General features: G+C 57.6%; 1 protein-coding gene across 4 annotated transcripts; it reads left to right on the top strand.

Moving 5' to 3' along the window:
- The first annotated feature begins 392 nt into the window (after positions 1-392).
- On the top strand, positions 393-18,718 carry NPEPL1 (aminopeptidase like 1). 4 transcript variants are annotated; one of them, XM_049868944.1, is made up of 13 exons: positions 394-589; positions 1,326-1,511; positions 1,991-2,327; positions 2,386-2,585; positions 3,970-4,059; positions 4,413-4,494; positions 6,918-7,060; positions 11,474-11,551; positions 16,101-16,201; positions 16,964-17,087; positions 17,257-17,433; positions 17,812-17,922; positions 18,475-18,718. In XM_049868944.1, the coding sequence occupies exons 1-13, from the start codon at positions 440-442 to the stop codon at positions 18,631-18,633; spliced, it is 1,938 nt and encodes a 645-aa protein (XP_049724901.1). In that variant the 5' UTR covers positions 394-439; the 3' UTR covers positions 18,634-18,718. The 4 variants fall into 4 exon arrangements, 3 of the variants coding, with proteins under 3 accessions (XP_049724901.1, XP_049724902.1, XP_049724903.1); XR_007515368.1 differs by lacking the exon at positions 18,475-18,718 and having other exon boundaries at positions 393-589; positions 17,301-17,433; positions 17,812-17,900; XM_049868945.1 differs by having other exon boundaries at positions 395-589; positions 1,991-2,410.
- Positions 18,719-20,953: the final 2,235 nt, after the last annotated feature.

Raw genomic sequence — 20,953 nt, 5'->3', positions numbered from 1 at the left:
AGCCAGGGCCTACTAGAGGATGCGTGGGGACCACTTGGAGCTACTGGGCCGGTTTGCTAGGCCAGGCCCGCTAAAGGCTGGGTCAGGTCCATTCCAGACTGGGGTCTGCTGGGCTGGAACCACTGGAGGCTAGGTGGGGGCCTCTTGGGGTTAGGATCAATTGGGCGGGGCCCACTGGAGACTGGGCGAGGAGCACTCCCGGTTGGGTCTGCTGGGCCCGGCTTCTGGAGGCTGGGTCAGGGCCACTCGGGGTTGGGGTCTGCTGGGCCCCAGCCTCCGCCCCGGCCGGCGCCCCCTCGCGCCCGGGGCAGGCCCTGCACGCCGCGCGGCCCGGCGGGCGGGGAGGCGGGGCGGAGGCCGGGCAGGGCCGGGGCGGCGCCGGCCGGAGCGGAGCCGGGGCGGGAGCGCGGGCCTGGCGGGGGCGCCGGCCGGCGGGAAGATGGCGAACGTGGGGCTGCAGTTCCTGGCGAGCGCGGGGGACGCGGACCCGCAGAGCCGGCCGCTGCTGCTGCTCGGGCAGCTGCCCCACCTGCACCGCGTGCCCTGGAGCCACGTCCGCGGGAAGCTGCAGCCCCGGGTCACCGAGGAGGTGAGCGCCGGCCGCCATGCGCCGCCCCGCGCGGCGGAAGAGGAGGCCCGGCCGCCGGGCGGCGGAGGCCGCGGAGGCCCCGCCTGCGGCCCGGAGGGCGGGGGGCGCCCGGCCTGGCGTCCCGACACCGAGGGGGCGGCCCGCAGCCCCTGCCCCGCGGGGAGGAGCCTGCAGCCCCGGCGGTCTCGGGCCCAGCCCGCCGGGGTCAGCGGCCCAGGCCCGGCCGAACCAGCGCTCAGAGCGCCCAGGGCGCGCCTGCCCAGTCACCCAGAGCCCCCACCCACCGTACCTCTGCCAGCCCTCTGGAGCAAGGCAGGAAATGTGACCAGAGTCCCCTAAAGATCTGCTTTCCAAGGCCTTTGAAGGGCTTCCACTTGCCATCCAGGCCTTCCTGGGGTACTTCTACCTGCCCTTCTTTAGGGGCATCTGGCCTCCTGTTCGGTGCCAACTGGCTACAGCTCATCCAGGTCACTGTGTAAAGTGTGTGAAGCAAAGTGTCCCCAAACTGGCCTTCTGAATTCCCACGGCTTAATCCCACCTGGGTGGAAGGGTGCCAGCAGAGAGACACACAGGCTCATCTCTAGCAGGCGCACGTCTTAATTCCTGTGCAGCGCGTGCTGCCAGGAGCAGCACGGCATCCTTTCAGACACGCAGGCCCGCCTGCAGGGACGCTGCTCCTGGCTCGAGGCCTGTGTGAGCCTCTGTCTGCCTCTTGTCTCTCCCCTTCTGATCCTAGCTCTGGCAGGCTGCTCTCAGCACGCTCAACCCCAACCCCACGGACAGCTGTCCCCTGTACCTCAACTGTGCCACTGTGGCCACCCTGCCCTCCAGGGTGAGTCGGCACAACAGCCCCTCAGCCGCACACTTCGTCACCAGGCTGGTGCGGACCTGCCTGCCCCCGGGGACCCATCGGTGCATTCTGGTGAGTGTCCACTCGGCCTGTGTGTGCCACTGGCCATGGTGATGGAGGCAGCAGGGCTGTGGACATATGTCTTTCTGCACCTCCAAGGCCTGCCTCCTCCGAGGTGGGTGGTATGGCTGCAACCTCAGATACTGTCAGCTCTGCAGGGAAGCTCAGGTCTGGGGAGAGCAGATGATTGATCCCAGGTCCAAGACTCAGACTCAGATTTCCTCAGCCCTCCATCTAGCGTTCATTCCTCCGAGTCCCATCTTTTGGCCTCAGAAGGCAGGAAATACATCTGGGGGGCTGTTTTCTTTGTCATCTGTGAGTTGGTGTCCCTGATCCTTCGTGGTTCCAGGCAGGCACTTGAGGGGTGGGATGACTCCATGCTTTTGTGGGGCCCCCTGCCCAGGTCTGACCCGTGCTCCCCCACTCGGCTCTGGTGGGTTTGCCTCCCCTCGGGCCCCGGTCACAGCATGGCTTCTGCCCCTGTGCTGCAGTTGGTGTGTGAGAGGTCCGATGTCTTCGCCTTGGCCTGTGCCCTGGCCCGGGCCTTCCCACTGTTCACCCGCCGCTCGGGTGCCACCCGGCGCACGGAGAAGAAGACCGTCACGGTGGAGTTCTTCCTGGTCGGGCAAGACAACGGGCCTGTGGAGGTGTCCACTCTGCAAGTGGGTGTCCCTGGGGCACTCCCTTCCCTCAGCCCATCCACTGCCAGACCTTCCTCAGGCCTGTGGAGGTGTCCACTCTGCAAGTGGGTGTCCCTGGGCCACTCCCTTCCCTCATCCTGTCCATCGCCAGACCTTCCACAGGCCTGTGGAGGTGTCCACTCTGCAAGTGGGTGTCCCTGGGCTACTCCCTTCCCTCACCCTGTCCACTGCCGGACTTTCCACAGGCCAGTGGAGGTGTCCACTCTGCAAGTGGGTGTCCCTGGGCTACTCCTTTCCCTCACCCCATCCACCGCCAGACCTTCCGCAGGCCTGTGGCCTCTCCTGCCTCCCCTGGTGGCGTGGGGGGATGTCATGCCCGGCTGGAGTCGGCAGATGGCACGGGGCCGAGCGTGCACTGGGCGCACATGCAGCTGTGGACAGGATGGTAAATGAATGACGCTCCTTTGTGATGAGGAAGCTGAGGTGTGGCCAGACGGGGCACCCCCCCACCCCCCCCACCGAGCTGCCCTCTGCCCTCGCCATACCTGGTTCTGTGTGGCTGCCTCCTATCTGGGGCTGTGACGGGAAGGCCCCCGGGCCTCCTGGGAGACAGTCTCCTGAGTCAGAGTTGGGCAGTGGGTCTGCAGTCTTGGAGGGAACTTTGCCCCTGTGGGGAGCTGCTGACGGGTGTCGAGGGGCATCTCTGCCCACTGGGGCGCTTGGCATGTTTTATATCTGAGCTGTCAGGTTCCCGTCTCTGCCTTTGAGGATTGCGTATCATTACCTTGGGGCAGGACCAGGGTGTGCAGGGTCCCCAGCCTGAGCCGAGAGGGGCGGTGATGAATTTGGCTCTGTGAGCACTCCCATTGCCCCCACCTTGCTCTCCCCTCAACATTGATCCTTCCTGGGAGCCAGGGGCAGCGAGAGCAGCTGCTTGTCTGGCTCTGACCTTGGGGCGGGTGGTGGGGGTTAGGGGCCAGGGCTCAGACCCAGTAAGAGTGCAGCATGAGGGTGCAGGTGAGGCAGAGCATGGTGAGGGGTGAGGACCCAGGTCAAGGCCTCGGCAGAGGAAGCTTGGGGCTCTCTGGGTGGTGTTTCTGGGGTGCACTGTGATGCCCACCCTCCGGCACAGGCCCCTCTCAGACCTGGCCCTCTGGGTGCTGGCTCCGAAAACCAGCAGGCGCAGAGCTGTCCACGTGTCCAGGTCCTGCTCCCCCTGGACACTGATGTGTCAGCCCCGTGGGTCAGGGGGCTTCCTCTGTGTTCCTCCCTCTGCCCTGGGTGCCCAGAGCAGGGCTGGGCCCAGTGGCAAGGACAACACAGCCTCCAGGCCCCGTCTCCCTCAAAGAGTCCATTGGCTCACGGGGAACTCACTTGAGAAGGCCACCTCCTCCCCAGAGGACCCAGGTCCCAGGCGCCAGGGCTCAGCATGGTAGGCTTGTGCTCGGTCGGGAGGATCTGGCCTCGGTGGCGCCTTGAAGGATGGCTGGAATCCCTGTGGCTGCAGAGGGAAGATGTGCTCTGGGCAGGCACAAGGGCAGCTCCGTTCAAGCTGGCTGAGATGCAAGGCAGTGGGAAGTGCGGCTTGTCAGTGTTCCCGTGTGACTTGGAGTTGGTGGGCGGCCATCCCAGCTTGTGTTCTGCGATGGGCTGGTGGGTTACAAGCCATGGCGGAGCAGGTGCAGCCCTGAGTCCGGTTCCCTTGCACTGGCCTCTCTCTCCCTGGCCTCCTCGGGCTGCGTGGGCCTCTGGTGTGTTGTTGGGTTCCTGGGGCAATGGACAAGGAGGGGACGAGGTCCCAGGAGCCAGCTATGGCCCCGTCTTTCTAGTGCCTAGTGAACGCCACAGAAGGTGTGCGGCTGGCAGCCCGGATCGTGGACACGCCCTGCAATGAGATGAACACAGACACCTTTCTTGAGGTCTGTGGTCTGTCACACGGGGGTGGGGTAGGCTAGGACGCTGTCAGGAGACCCTAAGGAGTGCCAAAAGGAGTGGGGGGAGGGAGAGCTGGGCCCCCACCTGGACCACACTGCACATCTTGCCTGGGGTTGCTTCCAGGGAGGTCCCTCCAGCTCCAGCAGAGGGTTTGGGGGGCAGACTCTTCCCCAGGGCCCTCAGAGACCCCAGAGTGTGGGCAGGAGGTTGCAGAGCATGGAGTGGAATCCTCCTTCCTGGGCTTAGGCACAGGCAGAGCCACAAGAACCGAGGAGCCGGCCTCGGTCCTAGCTGTCTTCACGTGTTTCTGTGTTGACTTTTCCATGACTGTGTCCAGGAGATTAAGAAAGTTGGGAAAGACCTGGGGATCACGCCGGCCATCATCCGGGATGAGGAGCTGAAGACAAGAGGATTTGGAGGTGGGTGATCAGGGTGCCGCAGGGAGTGGCCGGCTGGGGCACCACGTGTCCGTGTTGTCCCCGCTTCAGCCTTGCTGTGCTCTGGAAGAAACCAGCTGCGTCCATCCGCAGCCCATCTCTTGGAGGGGAAGGATGCTGTGACTCAGATTCCTGAAGCTGCTAGATCTGAGCCCTGCCCAGCCCCATCCCCCTAGGCTCCTCATGTGCTGCCCACCCTTGCCCCCGGGCCAGCTCTGCAGGGCCACTCTGTTCCCTGATAAGCAAGCTCATGTCACTCCGGGCCTCTGTGCTTCTGGCTCCCTACACCTGGGCTGCTCCCCCAAGAGACCCCTCTGTGAGCACCATCTGACCCTGTAGGTCTCAGAGACCCCTTCCCCACACAGCCCTGGAGGCACAGGGATAACCACGATGCAGCCTCCCCGAGCTCTTACAGGCTGGTGCAGAGAGGGTCACAGCGTTCGTTACCTTTGCTGCAAAACAAATTACTCAGAACGCAGCAGCTGGAAAGAGGATGTTTATTGTTTCACAGTTTCTGTGAGCCAGGAATTGGCTTGGCTAGTCCGTCAGCCCAGAGTCTCTCAGGAGGCTGGGGCTCTGGTCATCTGAAGGCTCGACTGGGCCGGGGGATCCGCTTCCGGGAAGTATCAGTCTTGGGGCTGCCGGCCAGCAGGTCCTCCCTGGCTGTTGGCAGAGACCTTAGTCCTTGCTGTGGGGGCATCTCAGTGGGGTTACTCCAGCATGGGAGCTGGCCACCCTCAGAGCAAGGCCTCTAAGTGAGAGAGAGAGGGAGAGGAAGAGCAAGCAAGAGAGAAGCCACAGTCCTTTTTGTAACATAACATAAAAGTGACATCTCAGTGCTTGAAAAAAAAAAAATCTATTTCTGTTACAGCTGTTCAGAGTATACACAGCAGAACATACACACCAATTCAATGGTTTCTGCATGTACAATTCAGTGACATTGATTGCATTCTTCGAGTTGTGCAATTATCCTCACCCTCCTTTTCTGAGTTGTTCCTCTCTGATTAACATAAACTCACTCCCCTCTAAATTTCCTATCTAATCTTTTGAGTTGCTGTGGTCAGTTTGATCCCCTATCGATAATTCTTTAAATGCTTAAGGCAGGCGTTCTTTACTAGTTAAGCTGAACTACTGTTTGGTTTACAGAAGACTTCAGGAAATATTTTTGGTTTAAGATTTAAAGATTATCTTAGGGCAATAATTTTGGAGGTTCAACCAGCCTCCATTGCTCCAGAAAATCTGGAGTCCATGAGAATTTAAAATTCTGTTCCACATTCCCTGCCCACCCCTTTTTGATCAGCATTCTTCTATGAAATCTTTGATCAAAACGTTTGGTAATGGCAGCCAGGCACCATCCAGTCTTCTGGTCTCATGGCAAAGGAGGCAGTTGTTTATGGAGGCAATTAGCCACACGTTCCATATCCTCCTCCTATTCCTCACTTTCCTTCCTCTGTTTCTCCAGAAGAATAGAGACCGGTTATTATACCTTGGGTGGCCTCTTGCAAGCTCTTAAGACCCCAGGCACTACTCAACAAACTAGGAGGTAGAACAGAAGCACTAAACACAATATTAGGCCAGTTATCTGGAGACATCCCATCACTTTTGCTGTGTTCTCTCGGTTAGAAGAGGGTTAGCTGGGAGTCAGTGCAGGTCCAGCTTGTACCCAAGGGTGGGGAATTACACTAGGATGCTGAGTGCCCAGAGGGGTGACCACCAGGGGCCACCTTAGAGGCTGCCTCCCACAGCACCCAAACCAATTCCAAGTGGAGGGAGAGGTCCTTCTGTCAGGGAAGGCCTCATGGAGGAAGTGACCTTCACAGTGGGTCTCGCAGGATGAGTAGGAGTTTGCCAGGCAGCCATTATTGGCTCATGTCATGGTTGCTGTTATTTTCACCTCAGTTATTGGAGGTAAGCCATGGGCTTTGTCCACAAAGAGGTCTCGTTTTTTTGAGAAGACACAAGGTCCGTGAACCCAACAGTGAGACAAGGGTGAAAGGGATGTGGAGCAAGCTTGGGAAAGGATGGTACCTTTCCATGCTCGAAGGGCTCAGGGAAGGAGCTGCGTGTGGGCTGGATGGCCTTGAAGTGTCACCCAAAACTCATTTTATTTTGCAGTCTTATTCTTTTCGTTCTGGAAATGATACAGTATACTTTCTCTGTGGTTTTTCTTGCCTAATAGTACTTTGCATAGAATTTGTTCTCAGTCCCAGAGCGATAAAACTAATTTGCATTCCACGGTCCCACACTGGCGGGGGCAGGAGGAGGCAGGGAGCTCCAGGCCCGGGCAGCCAGTTCTCCAGAACAGTCTGTGGGCTGATGCCAGGAGCGGAGTGATCAGGGACTCCCGGGAGCCCTCTGCCCATTCCAGCCTTCACCTGACCAAGCCCCTCTGCCTCTCTTTGTAGGAATCTATGGTGTCGGCAAAGCTGCCCTGCACCCACCCGCTCTGGCTGTCCTCAGCCACACCCCAGAAGGGGCCACCCAGACCATTGCATGGGTTGGCAAAGGCATCGTCTATGACACCGGGGGCCTCAGCATCAAAGGGAAGGTAAGGGCTGGCTGGTGCTGCAGTGGGTCCTGGGAGCAGCTTGGGGTCCTAGGGGTTCACCCAGCTCTCTGAGGAGTCAGGAGAAGGCAGTGAGGTTTCTGGAAGTGCTGAGTCAGGGTGTGCCTCTGGGGTGCACGTTCCAGAAGAGAGTGAGTAGGACGATTCCCACCTGAGAAGTAGACACTTTTGTGTGGGACACCTGGACTTCGTGCCCACACTTCCAACAGGAGTCTGGAAACAAAAACCTGGACAGGATCCAGAGGGAAGCTGCGGAAGTGATTAAAGAATGGAAAACAGGCCCTGGGAGGCGAGGGTCACAGAAACGGGGGTGGTTCTATCTAAAGAGGCAGAGGTAAGGGTGACACTCACGTCCCCACGGCTGTTGAGGCTTCCATGGGGAGAACGCGTGGCAGTTGCCACACAAGACTGTATAGGAGAAAGAAGATGCCTCAGCAGGTGCAAGTGGCACGTGGAGGCAGCACAGAAACAGGTGAACTGGGAGCGTTGCTGTGACGCGATCCTGGGGAGCTGTCCTGGGGGCAGCCTCTCAAGTCCATTGTCTTGGAGGGCACTTGGGAGCATCTGTCACGGCCACATCTGCCCACCTCAAGCGGCCTGCTGGCCTCCACACTCATTACATCCTGGAGCTGGCGTGTACCGCAAGCTGTGTGACACCAGGGAGCGAGAGGAAGGAGCAGGCCCAGAGCCAGGGCAGGGGCGCAGGTGAGCCAAGGCGTCTCCGTGCATTCATTCCATACCTTGGTGCTGCACACCCGGCCCTGGGCTGGGCTCTGGGGGCAAGACTGCAGAGGAGCAGGAGTGCGAGGTGTGTGCCCCAGGAGATCTGGAAGGAGAGACTCAACCATCCCAGAAAGAAGACCTTAGAAGGGAGGGGACAAGCCAGGATCATCCAGAGCAGACGTGGAAAACTGGCAGCCTGCATGGCTTCCAGATGTGTCCTCTCAGCCCAAACAGTGATTATAAAATTCGAATTAGTTACTCTTAGTCATTTTTTAGAAAAAGTCATAAGAATCGAATCTGACTTATAGTGACCCTGTTTGTTGGACAGAGTGGAGCTGCCCCACAGGGTTTCCAAGACTGTCATCTTTATGGAAGCAGAGGGCCACATCTTTCTCTCGAAGGGCAGCTGGTGGATTTGAACCACCGACCTTTCGGTTAGCAGCCAAGCGTTTAACATTGTACCGCCAGGGACCCTTAGGGCAAAACTAATTAATTTTAATTTCAGAGAGTTATTTTCACGTGCAGCAACAGATACACGGTTAGGAAAAGGCTTTAACAAAAAGGGTCATTTGGCAGAGACTCATAAAAATCCCATTTCACAGTAAATTTCAGAAATTGCAGTACCGTTCATGACTTCAGTTCTTTGGGATTCTAGAAGCTTCCATATGCTTCTGGAATTAAAAAAAGATTTAAACACAACATCTCCAGGTGGTCGTAGAGGATGACAGGATTGAAAAACTCAAGTCCTGTGTGTTTGTACTGCAGTCATTGTGTCTTGTCGTTTTTTCTGAATCTGCTGTCAAAGCTCAGGGAGGTATGGGATCACAGGCTTTGGAGATACCAGCCAGACCGGAAGGGAGCCCTGAGGATTCCAAACTGTTAGGAACCGATTCTCAAATAAGTCTTATCTGTGTCAGGACCAGCTGCGTAGTAAGGGTTATTACCCTCCATTGCATGTTAACATAAATAATGTAATTTTACAAAAAATAACTGTATTATCCAAAACAAAAATCTAGTGAGAAGAGTGTCATTGTTTTACATTTTTACAAATCTCTTTCATTTCTGGCTTAATAGAAAACAGCTAGGTTCTCACCTTCTCTGCTTCTACATTTAGTCTGTTGCGTTATGTTGTTTTAGTTGAACTAGATCAAGGAAATCTAGCCTTATATCTATATGTAGCCTTTTCACATAGCTGTGGAAATTATTCTTTAATATTACACCAAAACTTGACAAGTGGTAGTTTCTTAAAGGTTAGTTACAATGTGGTATCTGAAACCATGTCAGTGAACTTTTGTACTCTGTTACCTTAAAATCCATCCGTCTCTCTTGGACTTTGAATGTATGATGTTGTAATACTTTGTATGGGTCACTTGGAAAATATTGGTTGTCAGAGCTATGCAAATGTCACCACACTGCATTATACGATACCAGAAAATCACATCTGTCTGTACCACCGTTCATCTCATCAGGAAAATCATCGAGAATTAGGGAGCTGCCGTGGTGGCAGATACAACTTTTCCAAAATTCTAATTTTTGCTTGAAAGCACACATTTTATCATTGGCAATGAATAAGGTCATCTGTTTTCCTGGGAGTGGCTGGCTCCTTTTGTTCATTTTTGAGAAAATTTCGACCAAATACCTACGTCTAAATAACAAATGTCTGTCAGTCATTCTTTCAAGCAAAAATGGGGTTCCATAAAGGAAGTGGCTAGTTTAGCTCATAACTCAAACGATCATACCAGTCCTCTCGCTCAAGCCAACCATCGCATCGCACTTGAGTAAATAGCAGGAGTGCTGTGTGAGTACACTGCCTTTGACACAACAAATATTGAGGAAGCCTTGTACACACAGGTTGGGATTTTAAAGACTAATAATTTTACTGCTTCAACAAGGAAACGCTTAACAGAACTTGGCATTATTTCACAGGAGTGCACCATGCTGAGTGACCGAGTTCACTTGGTGTCACCTCCTTGATCCGTGCTAGGGCTCCAGCAGCGTCACCCACTGTCACTTCTGCAAATGTCAGCACAGCAAGAAGGCAAATAACTCCTTAGTAGAGCATTCGTGGCGCAGTGTTTAAGCGCTCGACTGCTAACCGAAAGGTCAGCAGTTCGAACCCATGAGCGGCTCCATGGGAGAAAAGACCTGACGACCTGCTTCCATAAAGATTACAGCCTAGAAAACCCTATAGGGCAGTTCTACTCTGTCCTGTAAGGTCACTATGAGTCAGAATCGACAGCACACAACAACATTACTATGAGCTGCCACCCATCTGTCAGTTTGTCACACTGTGGTGGCTTGTGTCATGCTATGATGTGGAAGCCGTACCACCAGTATTTCAAGTGCTAGCAGGATCAGCCACAGTGGACAGGTTTCAGCAGAGCTTCCAGACTAAGACTGACTAGGAAGAAAGGCCTGGTGATCTCCTGAAAATTAGTTCATGAAACCCTGTGGATCACAACAGAAACATGTCTGATATAGTGCTGTCGGATGAGCCCCCTAGGTTGGAAGGCCCTCGAAATACGCAGTGGCTGCAACAATGGGCTTGGGCACACCAGCATTGGTGAAGATGGTGCAAGATTGGGCAGCGTTTTGTCCTGTTGTACATGGATGGGGTCGCCATGAATCAGAGCTGACTGGACAGCAACTGACAATGATAATTATTACGAGCATAGCTTCTTTTGTAAGGAAGAGAAACGATGTACGGGGGGCTAGCAGAGCGTTATACAATTCAATGAGCTGTGTTTGCGAGTCCGGCACTTGCTCCACCGGAGATCGGAGCTGTGGATGGGACGCCGTGAGGTTGGGAACACAGCGCTAAGTTCCCAGGCGTTTTCTGTGCAGGCTGTTTTGCCAATGATTTGATTCCAGACCCGAAGCCACATTTTTGTTTTTAAATAATCCTGTGCTTTCTCCCAGGTTAGGTCAGGAGAGGTGGCTTATTTCCAGTAGTGCTAGATGGAGGATTTTTACTTGAGGCTTAATTGTAAAAGCAGCTATAGTTTATATCTAAAAATTCGTTCCACTAAAATTAGAGGCTCATGTGATATTACAGGGGTTTAAAAACCACTCAGTAAATTCCAAACCCAGATCCTCACTGCTGATGACCTGTTGTTAATTAAAACACACACTTGTCAGTTAGAGCTGGGTACCTATGAAATGTAAAAGTGCATGACCACTGGAGTAGAAAAAGGGCACTGATCCGTCCCTAGAACAACAGTAACCAGGAGGTATGGACTAGCTGCTGGGAGGGTGGGGTGAGGGTGCCCCAACAGTGATGAGGTGATGTGATGTGGTATTTGGGGAGCCCAGATGAGGAGCAGAGAGGTGCCAGGTGGTGACGGAAAGCTCATGCTGCCCAAGGCAGGAACCAGCATTTGTCTTACAGGTGATGTGGGTGGGGGGAGGGTGGCAGGAGGCTTATAGCGGGAGAGTGGCCCATGGACCGCCTGTAGGAAGGTGGCATTGGCGGTGGTGTGAGGTAGGGGCAGGAACTCTCTGTGCTATGCCCCAGCGGGACCCTGAATTCTGTGGGTGCCCAGGTGACCTGGTGAGGACCCACCCAGGCCAGGCACCCCATAGAGGACTGGGTGGGACGGGTGGAGGATGGGGAGCCACAGGCTGGTCTCGGCATCTCACGCCAACCCCCTGTTCTCACCATGTCTCCCCCAGACCACCATGCCCGGGATGAAGCGGGACTGTGGCGGGGCTGCAGCCATCCTGGGAGCCTTCCGAGCTGCTGTCAAACAGGTAAGGGGCCGCCCTGACAGGGGTGGCCAGGCCTCGAGGGAGGAAGGGAGAGCAGCCCCGATCCCTGTGAGGGCATCGCCTCCTGTAGCCGCAAATCCTGACCTGTGCCATTCACTGGTCCAGTTCTAATCCAATGGGGGAGGGCCTGCTCACACTCACTGTGGGGCCTAGGAAGGGCCCATCGCCCCATGCCTGGTGCACCAGAGACCACTGGGACTTGCTCACCACGCTACAAGTCCCACCCAGGAAGTGCCGAGTCCAAGGGAGCCCCTCCCAGAGGCGGGGGAGATGAGCCCCAATCCCTGGGTCCCCACTGGCAAAGGTTCCCCTGTGCCTGGTGCCCAGCAGAGGCTCATTTAGGAGGAGGGAGACTGTGAGGGGTCAGGGGGCCCAACCACTGGGGCCAGACTTCTGAGCATCAAGACGCCCAGTTAGGGGAACTGCAGGTGGTTACTTTGGGGAGCAGCTGGTGAAGGGACCTGCTGGCAGTGGCCCTGTTCCTTCGAGTTGCTCTGGGAGGGGCAGCAGCCGCCTGGGGTGGGTAAGGAAGCGGCCATGATGACACAGGCTCTCGCATGTCCTTTAGGGCAGAGGCATCAGCCCCCATGATGACAGATGATGTCTGGGTGAGCCAGGGACGTCACATCCCTGGGAGGGGGGCTCACTCCGGGGTCAGCACTCATCTGAAGCAGAAGACTCTGGACTTGGGAGGGGGCAGGAACAGCTAGGACGAGGGCAGCCCCTCCCTACCCACTGGCAGTGGTAGCTCAGAGGACTGGTGCCAGCGGGGGTTGTGCACATGGCTGTTCCAAGGGGCCGTTCACCGATGCGGGGAGCCTTCCCAGCAGCTTGAGAGGCTCGGCTCTGTCTCACCAAACACAAGACATCCTTCCTGGGGGTGCCACCTGGGGCCTGGGCTCCTTAGGATAAATGTAACATGAAAGGCAGAAGCAGAGAGATCTTGGCAAATGGTTTCTAATCGGACAGATCAGAGTGTGGCCCGCTGCCCTGGGAGAGAAGTCAGCTGTCTCTCACCCCCAGAGGAGTGGGGGCTCAGGCCTAGGGGTACGTCAGTGCCCGGGGATGGCCAGGGCTTCCTGGGGTACAGTGAGTGCCCAGATTGCTCCAGTGGCCCCTCCCAGGGGAAGTAGCTGGATCAAGGTCCCTGCAGAGCCCAGGTGGCTGTCCTCTGCAAACCCTGGTGGGGGTGGCAGGAAGGAGCCATGTTGGTGAGCTTTCGTACCCTCACTGGCTGGAGACTAACAAGGGTTCATGCCCAGCATCCAATGAGGCACTCGACCTTCTCAGGACACAGGCCACCTGCCCTCTCACTGCTAGCCAACTGGTACAGGAACCCTCGCTGCATCGGGGGAAGGTGAACTCGTCCGAGAGGATGCCCCAGCTGCAGGGCACTCACGGGCTCTCTGCTGCGACAGCTGCCGCTCGGTGGTGGCGCAGTGGGAAGTGGTCTTGGAGGAGCATGCGGCCGGCGCTGGGGCTCCTCTGGCCACTCTTGCTGAGGGCTATCCTAACGCCTGGCTGGGCTGGCTGAGGAACACCCAGCAGGTCGACACTCCTGCTCGAGTTCCTGCTTACAGGGAGCCACTTGGCAATTAATGCTGATTCATCAGCCGGCAGCAGAGGCAGGTCCCAGGGTGCCACAGCCATGCCATTTGGAGGTGCTGAGCACCCCCATCCCACCACAGCTCTAGATGAAGATTCACCCCACATCAGCCCCAGCCTGGACCTCCACTGTGAGTTCTCAAGCCCTGCTTCAACTGTTACAAACAACCAGCACAAATAAGTATTGGTCATGATGGCTTACAACCCATAGAATAAAATAAGAATCCATGAGTCCACACTGGTATGAATAAATCACAGAGTGGATAACTCAGTGAGGAAAGAAAACTGTTTCCTTACAGTGGAATTCAGCTAGTCACTGAAGAAGGGATGAGGGAAGTAAAAATCACCCTTTGGCATACACCATGGTGCTAATTGTTGGAGGTAAGAATGGTCAACAGATTCCACAACTAGAGGACCAGGATATTGAGATGTCAGAAACAGGCTGTCCATACGGGTTAGAGTGGAATAACCTGGCAGGCACCTTCTTAACCCAGTGTCCAAGTCAACCTCATCAGTGTTATGGATTGAGTTGTGTCCCCCCAAAAGCTATGTGGAAGTCCTAACCCCTGTACCTGTGAATGTGACCCTCTTTGGAAGTAGGGGCTTTCTTTAGTTATGTTAATGAGGTCATGCAGAGTAGGGTGGGTCCTAAACCTAATCCCCTTTGAGTCGTGTCTTATAAAAAGAGCTGAATAAATACAGAGATGCACACTGCAGGGAGAGACCAGGTAAGGAACCGTCTACAAGCCAAGGAACACCAAGGGCTTCTAGAGGCTGGAAAAGAAGGATCTTCCCCTGGAGAGAGACAGAGGGCATGGCCCTGTCGACGCCCCGAATTCCAATTCCTAGCCTCCAACGCTCTGGGACAATACAGTCCTGTTCTTGAAAGCCACCCACTCACGGTGTTTTGTTACGGCAGCCCAAGGAGACCAAGACTCCAGGCATGAGATAGGCTGCGTGGGGTGCCTCCCGAAAGGGTGCACTAGGGAGAACATAGCACCACCTAGATCTGACGGTGAGGGAGCATCAGACAGAACCAGCACCAAAGTGCCAAGGCCATGGAGACCCAGACCAAGGGGACTGGTCCAGATAAAAGAAGACTGAAGAGACCTGACAACCAGATGTAATGCGTGATCCCAGATTGGATCCCCGCCTAAGAAAGGACATTCGAAGAACAGTGGTGGCATTGAGTAACACCCATAAAACACCCATAGATGGTAGATAATTGGACCAGTGGTAATGTCAGAATCTAGAGCATCACCCTACAGCCTTGTGCAAGATATTAACGTGAGAGGAATTAGATGGCAAGCATACAGGGATTGTTTGTACTACTTTTACAAACTTTTTTATAACCTTGAAATTATTTCAAAATGTAATGTTTAAAAAAATTTAAAAGGTAGGGACATGCTAACCCCAGACTAAGGTTGGCACCAGCTTCAGGGGGTGTCAGAAGCAGAAGGGGCTTTTCCAGGCTGTCTAAGCAAGACAGAAGCCAACCACCCCACTAAACCCCAAAGCTCCAGCCAACTGGAGGACCACGTCTGATCCGCAGGTTGTCCCCAAAGGACCTGCCCAGCCCCATCTTTGGCCACCCTCTTTGTTGGACCAAACAACTGCTGTCGAGTTGATTCTGTCAAGTCGATTCTGACTCCTAGTGACCCTAGGGGACAGGGTAGAACTGCCCCATAGAGTTTCCAAGGAGGCGCCGGTAGATTTGAACTGCCACCCTTTTGGTTAGCAGCCGAGCTCGTAACACAATGACACCGTAGGACAGAGTAGAACTGTCCCATAGGACTTCCAAGGCTGTCATCGTTATGGAAGCAGGCTGCTACATCTTTTTCCCGCAGTGTGGCTGGTGGGTTCGAACCGCCCACCTTTCAGTTAGCCGCTGAGCACTTAACCACTGTGCCTCCCGGTATCCTATCTGTTGGACCAATGGATCCCAAATCTACATGGACCTGAGAATCACAGGGAGGCTGTGGGCAATGGAAGTTCCGGGCCATCTCCATCTGATGGCTGGGGGGCCCTCTCTGTACCCCAGGATCTAGCTGCATGACTGTTTGCCGAGTGCCTGCAACTGTCCTCCGAGACGGTCCCTGCACCAGCGCCAGCGGTATCGGCATCTCCTGGGAGCTTGTTAGAAATGCAGATCCTTGACCCTGCCCCAGACCTGCCGAATCAAAAACTGGCCAAAAACTGGCGGTGAGGGGTGGATGGGCTGGGGCCCAGCACTCTGGTTTATAGCCTGGGGTTGCTGCTGGGGTGTTGCTGTGGGCATAGAGCCTGGCAGCTGCCGGGCCAGCTCCACAGGTCTGGCACCTGCCCTGGCGTCTCCTGGCTCTGTCAGCCGTGTGTTTACCTTTGGTGGGGGCTCTGCGCCGGTGGGGGAAGAATCTCCAGCTGAGGGAGCCGAGTGGGAGGGCAGGTCTGAGGGAGTGTGTGTGAGAGTCCCCGAGGCCGAGGGATGGGTATGTCTGGTGAAGGGTGTGTCTGGGACCAGTGGAACGGGGCAGGGGTGGGGGCTCTGCTTCTCGGGTTCTCTGGGACATGGCTAGAGCCTGGGTCCGGCAGAGTTAGGGCACGTTGCTCAGTGTAAATGTCTTTTGTGGGACATCTGAAAACGACTCCACACTTAAGTTTCTGAGGCCAGCTTGGCAATTTCCAAAATTCTGCCTTCCTGGTCGCCTGAATACGCACACACGCACACCCAACTGCCCACCTGCACCTGGCCGCCCACCCATCCACACCCATTTTTAATGTAGAGATGGAATGCTTCCAGGGACACTGGCCAATTCCCACATGTTGTGGAGACACCCCCAGGGCCCCACTCTGTCTGTCTTCTGCTGTCTGCTGAGCCAGAGAGCTCCCGCCCCCACCACCCCCACGGCCCCGTATACCTGGTGCCCCTGCCCCCTCTCTCCTCCAGGGTTTCAAGGACAACCTCCACGCTGTGTTTTGCCTGGCTGAGAACGCAGTGGGGCCCAGTGCAACGAGGCCGGATGACATCCACCTGTTGTACTCAGGAAAGTAAGCTGGCGCCCGCCCCCTCAGAGGACCCAGGCCCTGTTCCCCTGGGCCTGCACCCTTCCGGGCCAAGCTGGGCCAGCCCTCGGCCAAGCCCAGGGTGAGGCAGATTTCACAGAAACAGATCCTGTTGGGAGGAGCCCTGTGCCAGGAATCCTAGGCAGCTGTGAGGCCCAGGCCAGCAGTCTGTTCCAATGCCCAAGATGGGAGTGGGAGCTTAGGGGACAGGGGACCTACATGTCGAGGGGCCCACATCCCCTGGGCTAGTGGCCAGGTCCTTCCAACCTCTGGGCTTGCTGCACTTTGGGTGTTTGAAGCCCACCGCCAGGAGTCCCTGCTTGGGCCCCCAGCCCTCAGGATGCAGCCCCGGGATGTCCTTCTTAGCTGCACAAGGACCTGCTTCAAAGTCCTGGCGGGAGCCTGGGGAGATGGCCCCGGGTTCAGGATGGAAGCATGTGGTCAGCTGCGTGACCCAGAGGCCTCACCAACCCTGCCTCTCCTCTGGGCCTTGACCCACACCGCACCCCTGCATCCCTATCCTCCCATTTTAAAAATGAGGAAACCGGGGCTTGGGGAACTGAACAGCTTGCCCCCTGGCTCCCAGGTTAGGGACGTGACCCGGCTCCAACCACACTCTATGCTGATGGGGGGGCAGGCACATCTGCCCTGGGGGGAGATATGGGGGGCCAGACCACAAGGCTCTGCATCCAAAGGGCCTCACTTCCAGCACCCAGAGCACCCATTGACAGGTTCCCTGCACCCCAGGACTGTGGAGATCAACAACACGGACGCGGAGGGCCGGCTGGTGCTGGCCGATGGGGTGGTCTACGCTTGCAAGGACTTGGGTGCCGACATCATCCTGGACATTGCCACATTGACCGGGGCACAGGTGGGTGCCTGCCCCGCCCCAACCCCGGGTGGGGGAGGTGGGCTGTTACTGAATTTGTGTGACCAGGCTGAGGGGGAGCCACCGCATGGCACTCTGTGGGGCAGGGTGGCTTCCCAGTGCAGATGTGTCCCGCACCACCTGTCCCCCCCTTCCTGTTCCCATGCCCCAGGGCATCGCCACAGGGAAGTACCATGCTGCTGTGCTCACCAACAGCGCCGAATGGGAGGCGGCCTGCGTGAAGGCTGGCAGGAAGTGCGGGGACCTGGTCCACCCACTGGTCTACTGCCCTGAGCTGCACTTCAGCGAGTTCACCTCGGCCGTGGCCGATATGAAGAACTCAGTGGCGGTGGGTGTGCGGCTGCGGAGTGTAGAGGAGGGTCGTGGGAAGGCGGTGCCCTCGGAGACAGAGCACACAGACCCACAGGGTGGCACGGGGCCAGGGGGTGGGCACAGGGCAGGGGAGGGTGATAGGGAGGTGTGCCCCTGAGACAGCACACACGGGGCCACAGGGTCGGCACAGGCACTGACCTGGGATCAAGAGGAGGCGTGCCCAGGGGGGGTGGAATGGACATGCCTCTAACTGCCCCGCCAGCACTGTCACGTCGGTTTCGAGGCTTCCTCCTAGCTCTGGGGCCTGACTCGGGACCCCATCAGACCATTTGCTGAGGTGGTGGCTGAAGGGTGGTAGGGGACCCAGAAGTCACTGACCTCCCCGCCTGCCCAGGACCGAGACAACAGCCCCAGCTCCTGCGCTGGCCTCTTTATCGCCTCCCACATTGGCTTCGACTGGCCCGGGGTCTGGGTCCACCTGGACATTGCTGCACCTGTGCATGCCGTGAGTGGCTGCAGCCCTGTCCAGGCTGCTGGTGGCCTTGAGTAGAGTCCTCCCTGCTCCCTCTGCTCCCACTGTAGCTGTCCTTCCCCCTCCTCTGTTAGGACGCTTCCTCGGCCATCTGCCTGGCCATTCGCTCTGCCTCTCCATCCCTGCTGCCTCCCACCAGCCTAGGCTGGGCCAACCCTCTCATCCGTCTGTCCATCTGTCCGGAGTCCCTCTCTGGCCCATGAGCTGCAGACTGAGCTCATCGGAAACCTTGTGTGCTGGGTCGCATTCCCTATGGCCCAGCCTCCAGCCAGCTGTGGTCCCCCCCCCCGACCTTTGGTCTCTTCGTCCTCGGGAATAGAGTGTCTGCTGTGTGCGGCCTTCCTCAGGGGGAGGCCCAGGGCCAAGGAGACCTGGTTTGGGGTTGAGCACTCCACCATGCTCCCTGTCTGGTCCCCGCACATGGCCCTGAGTGTGGCGGAGGCCATGGGGTGGACTGAGAGCACTCCTAGGGTGAGGGGCAGAGAGAGCCTGGCCAGCCCACACACCGCCAACCTCTGCCCACAGGGAGAGCGGGCCACGGGCTTCGGCGTGGCCCTGTTGCTGGCACTCTTTGGCCGGGCCTCCGAGGACCCCCTGCTGAACCTGGTGTCCCCACTGGGCTGTGAGGCTGACACACAGGCCGAGGACATGGAGCGGGATTCCAAGCGGCGCAGACTCGTGTGACGTCCGGCCTGAGGCCCCCTGGTCCGGGCCCTGGCTCTTTACCTCACTTTGCACTGATTACGTAATTAAAGGTTATACCTGAGATGGGTTGGGTATGTTTTTTGTCTTTAACTGTCGTGATGGTGGAAATAGTTCATTCTTAGGTTTTAGGAAACAGCTTTGGGCTTGGTGGGGGTTGGCGATAGCGTTGGGGGCTTGTTTCTGCTTGAGTCACCACTGTGCTTCCTCCTCAGCCTGGCCCCGAGAGGGGTCATGCACTGTCAGCCCAGCCTTGGGGGTCAGCACAGCCCCGGGGATCAGCACGGCCCTGGTGCTCAGCATGGCCCCGGGGGTCAGCACAGCTTGGGGGGTCCACATGGCTAGGGGGGTCAGCACAGCCCTGGGGGTCAGCATGAGCTCGGGAGTCAGCACGTCTCAGGTGGGTCAGCGTAGCCCCGGGGATCAGCTTGGCTGGGGGTGAGGGCCAGCAAGGCTCCCAGGCGCAGCATGGCCCCCAGGGTCAGCTCGGCTTGGGGGGCCAGCACAGCTCTGTGGTCAGCATGGCCTCGGGGGTCAGCATGGCCCGGGGCCCAGTGCCTGAGTCCTCTGCACACAGTGGTCTCATCGCCAGCAAGGCCAGGCCCCCCCCGCCCCCGCCGCCTGCTATGGCCCGCTCATTCCGTAGAAGTGAGGGAGGCGGCTGACCTCTGAGGGTCCCTTTGAGGAGCGTGATGAGTCTTCACTACGGCCTGGAGAACTTGCGTGGGGCTGAGTTAAGCATGGCCAGACCCCAGCCAGCCTCCCTCCATTTCATTCCGTCTGCCAACCCCATTTAGGAAAGGACTCTCAAATGGCTCCCCCTACCCCTGCCTGAGTCAGGCTCTGGGCCGCCTCCTCTCCTCCCAAACGAGGGTCTGAAGCTGGGAGGGGCTTCTGGGATTGAGTGTGACGGCCTGGCTATGCACAGGTGACGGCCCCCAGCTCACCAGTCTGACTGCACAGATGAGGGCCCCGAGCAAAACCTGGATGCACATAGGTGAGGGCCTGACCGCTACCTGAATGACACAGGTGAGGGCCCGAGCTCAGCCTGGCCGTGCACAGGTGTGGGCCTGAGCTCATCCTGGATGTGCACAAGTGAGGGCCCTGAGCTCGGCCTGGCTGCACACAGGTGAGAGGCTCTAACACAGCTCTGCCTGGTAGTGCACAGGTGAGAACCCTGAGCTCAGTTCTGCCTGGCCATGCACAGGTGAGGGCCCTGAGCTCAGCTCTGCCTGGTCACGCACAGGTGAGGGCCCAGGCTTGGCCTGGCCATTCACAGGTGAGGGCCCCAAGCTCATCCTGGGTGTGCACAGGTGAGGTCCCCAAGCTCTGCCAGGCCATGCACGGGTGAGGGCCCCGAGCTCTGCCTGGCCATGCACAGGTGAGGGCCCTAAGCTCTGCCTGGCCATGCACAGGTGAGGGCCCTGAGCTCAGCTCTGCCTGGTCACGCACAGGTGAGGGCCCAAGCTTGGCCTGGCCATTCACAGGTGAGGGCCCCAAGCTCATCCTGGGTGTGCACAGGTGAGGGCCCCGAGCTCTGCCAGGCCATGCACGGGTGAGGGCCCCGAGCTCTGCCTGGTCATGCACAAGTGAGAGCCCGGAGCCGGGAGAGTAGGTACCTGGCCTGGGCACTCTGATGCCAGCTCTGCAGGTCTCCAGGTGGAGACTGGGTGCTTTCCAGGCTCACGCAGCCCCTGCAGCTCCCTGGGTGGGGAGGGAGGGGGTGCTCGTCTCCCCAGCAGAGCCTGGGTGTGTTTCTTCAGGGCTACCACACACACCTCTGGACACAGTCATGGTGATATTGGGGCGGGGGGGGGAGCAGCTGGAGACCAGTTCCCATTACCAGGAGTCCCACTAGGATCCAGGGACAGCCCCCCAACCTGGGCCCCAGGTGAAACAGGCGAGGCAGGCCCCACAGTGCCTGGGACAGTGCAGGTGTACCTCTGTCCCTGCACTACCCCTCCTGTCCTCTGTCCCAGGGGGCTGTCCGGGGAGGCTTGGCAGCCTGGGGAGGCTCAGCTGCCCTTCTGCTAGAACTTCTGGGAGGGGCACAGCTGCTGATACTGCAGGAACATGTCCAGGGATGCGCCCTGTGCCCCACAACCGCCTCACCCCGGCCCAGCAGTCCCCAGAAATCAAGAGAACTCTGCCTGCGCTTCGCCCCAAGCAAATATTTATTAACTGCCTGCTGTGTGCACGGCTTGGAAGGGCAAGAGCCAGCCCTGAGACCCCTGCACTGGGGCCCCCCTGTCCAGGAAACTCCTGCCTGGCACCTTACTAATGTGGTAGCAGTCACCAGGCC

This window comes from Elephas maximus, chromosome 25, assembly GCF_024166365.1.
Source record: "Elephas maximus indicus isolate mEleMax1 chromosome 25, mEleMax1 primary haplotype, whole genome shotgun sequence".
In the NCBI taxonomy this organism is placed as follows: Eukaryota; Metazoa; Chordata; class Mammalia; order Proboscidea; family Elephantidae; genus Elephas; species Elephas maximus.
This window is presented reverse-complemented; position numbering and strand designations above follow the sequence as displayed.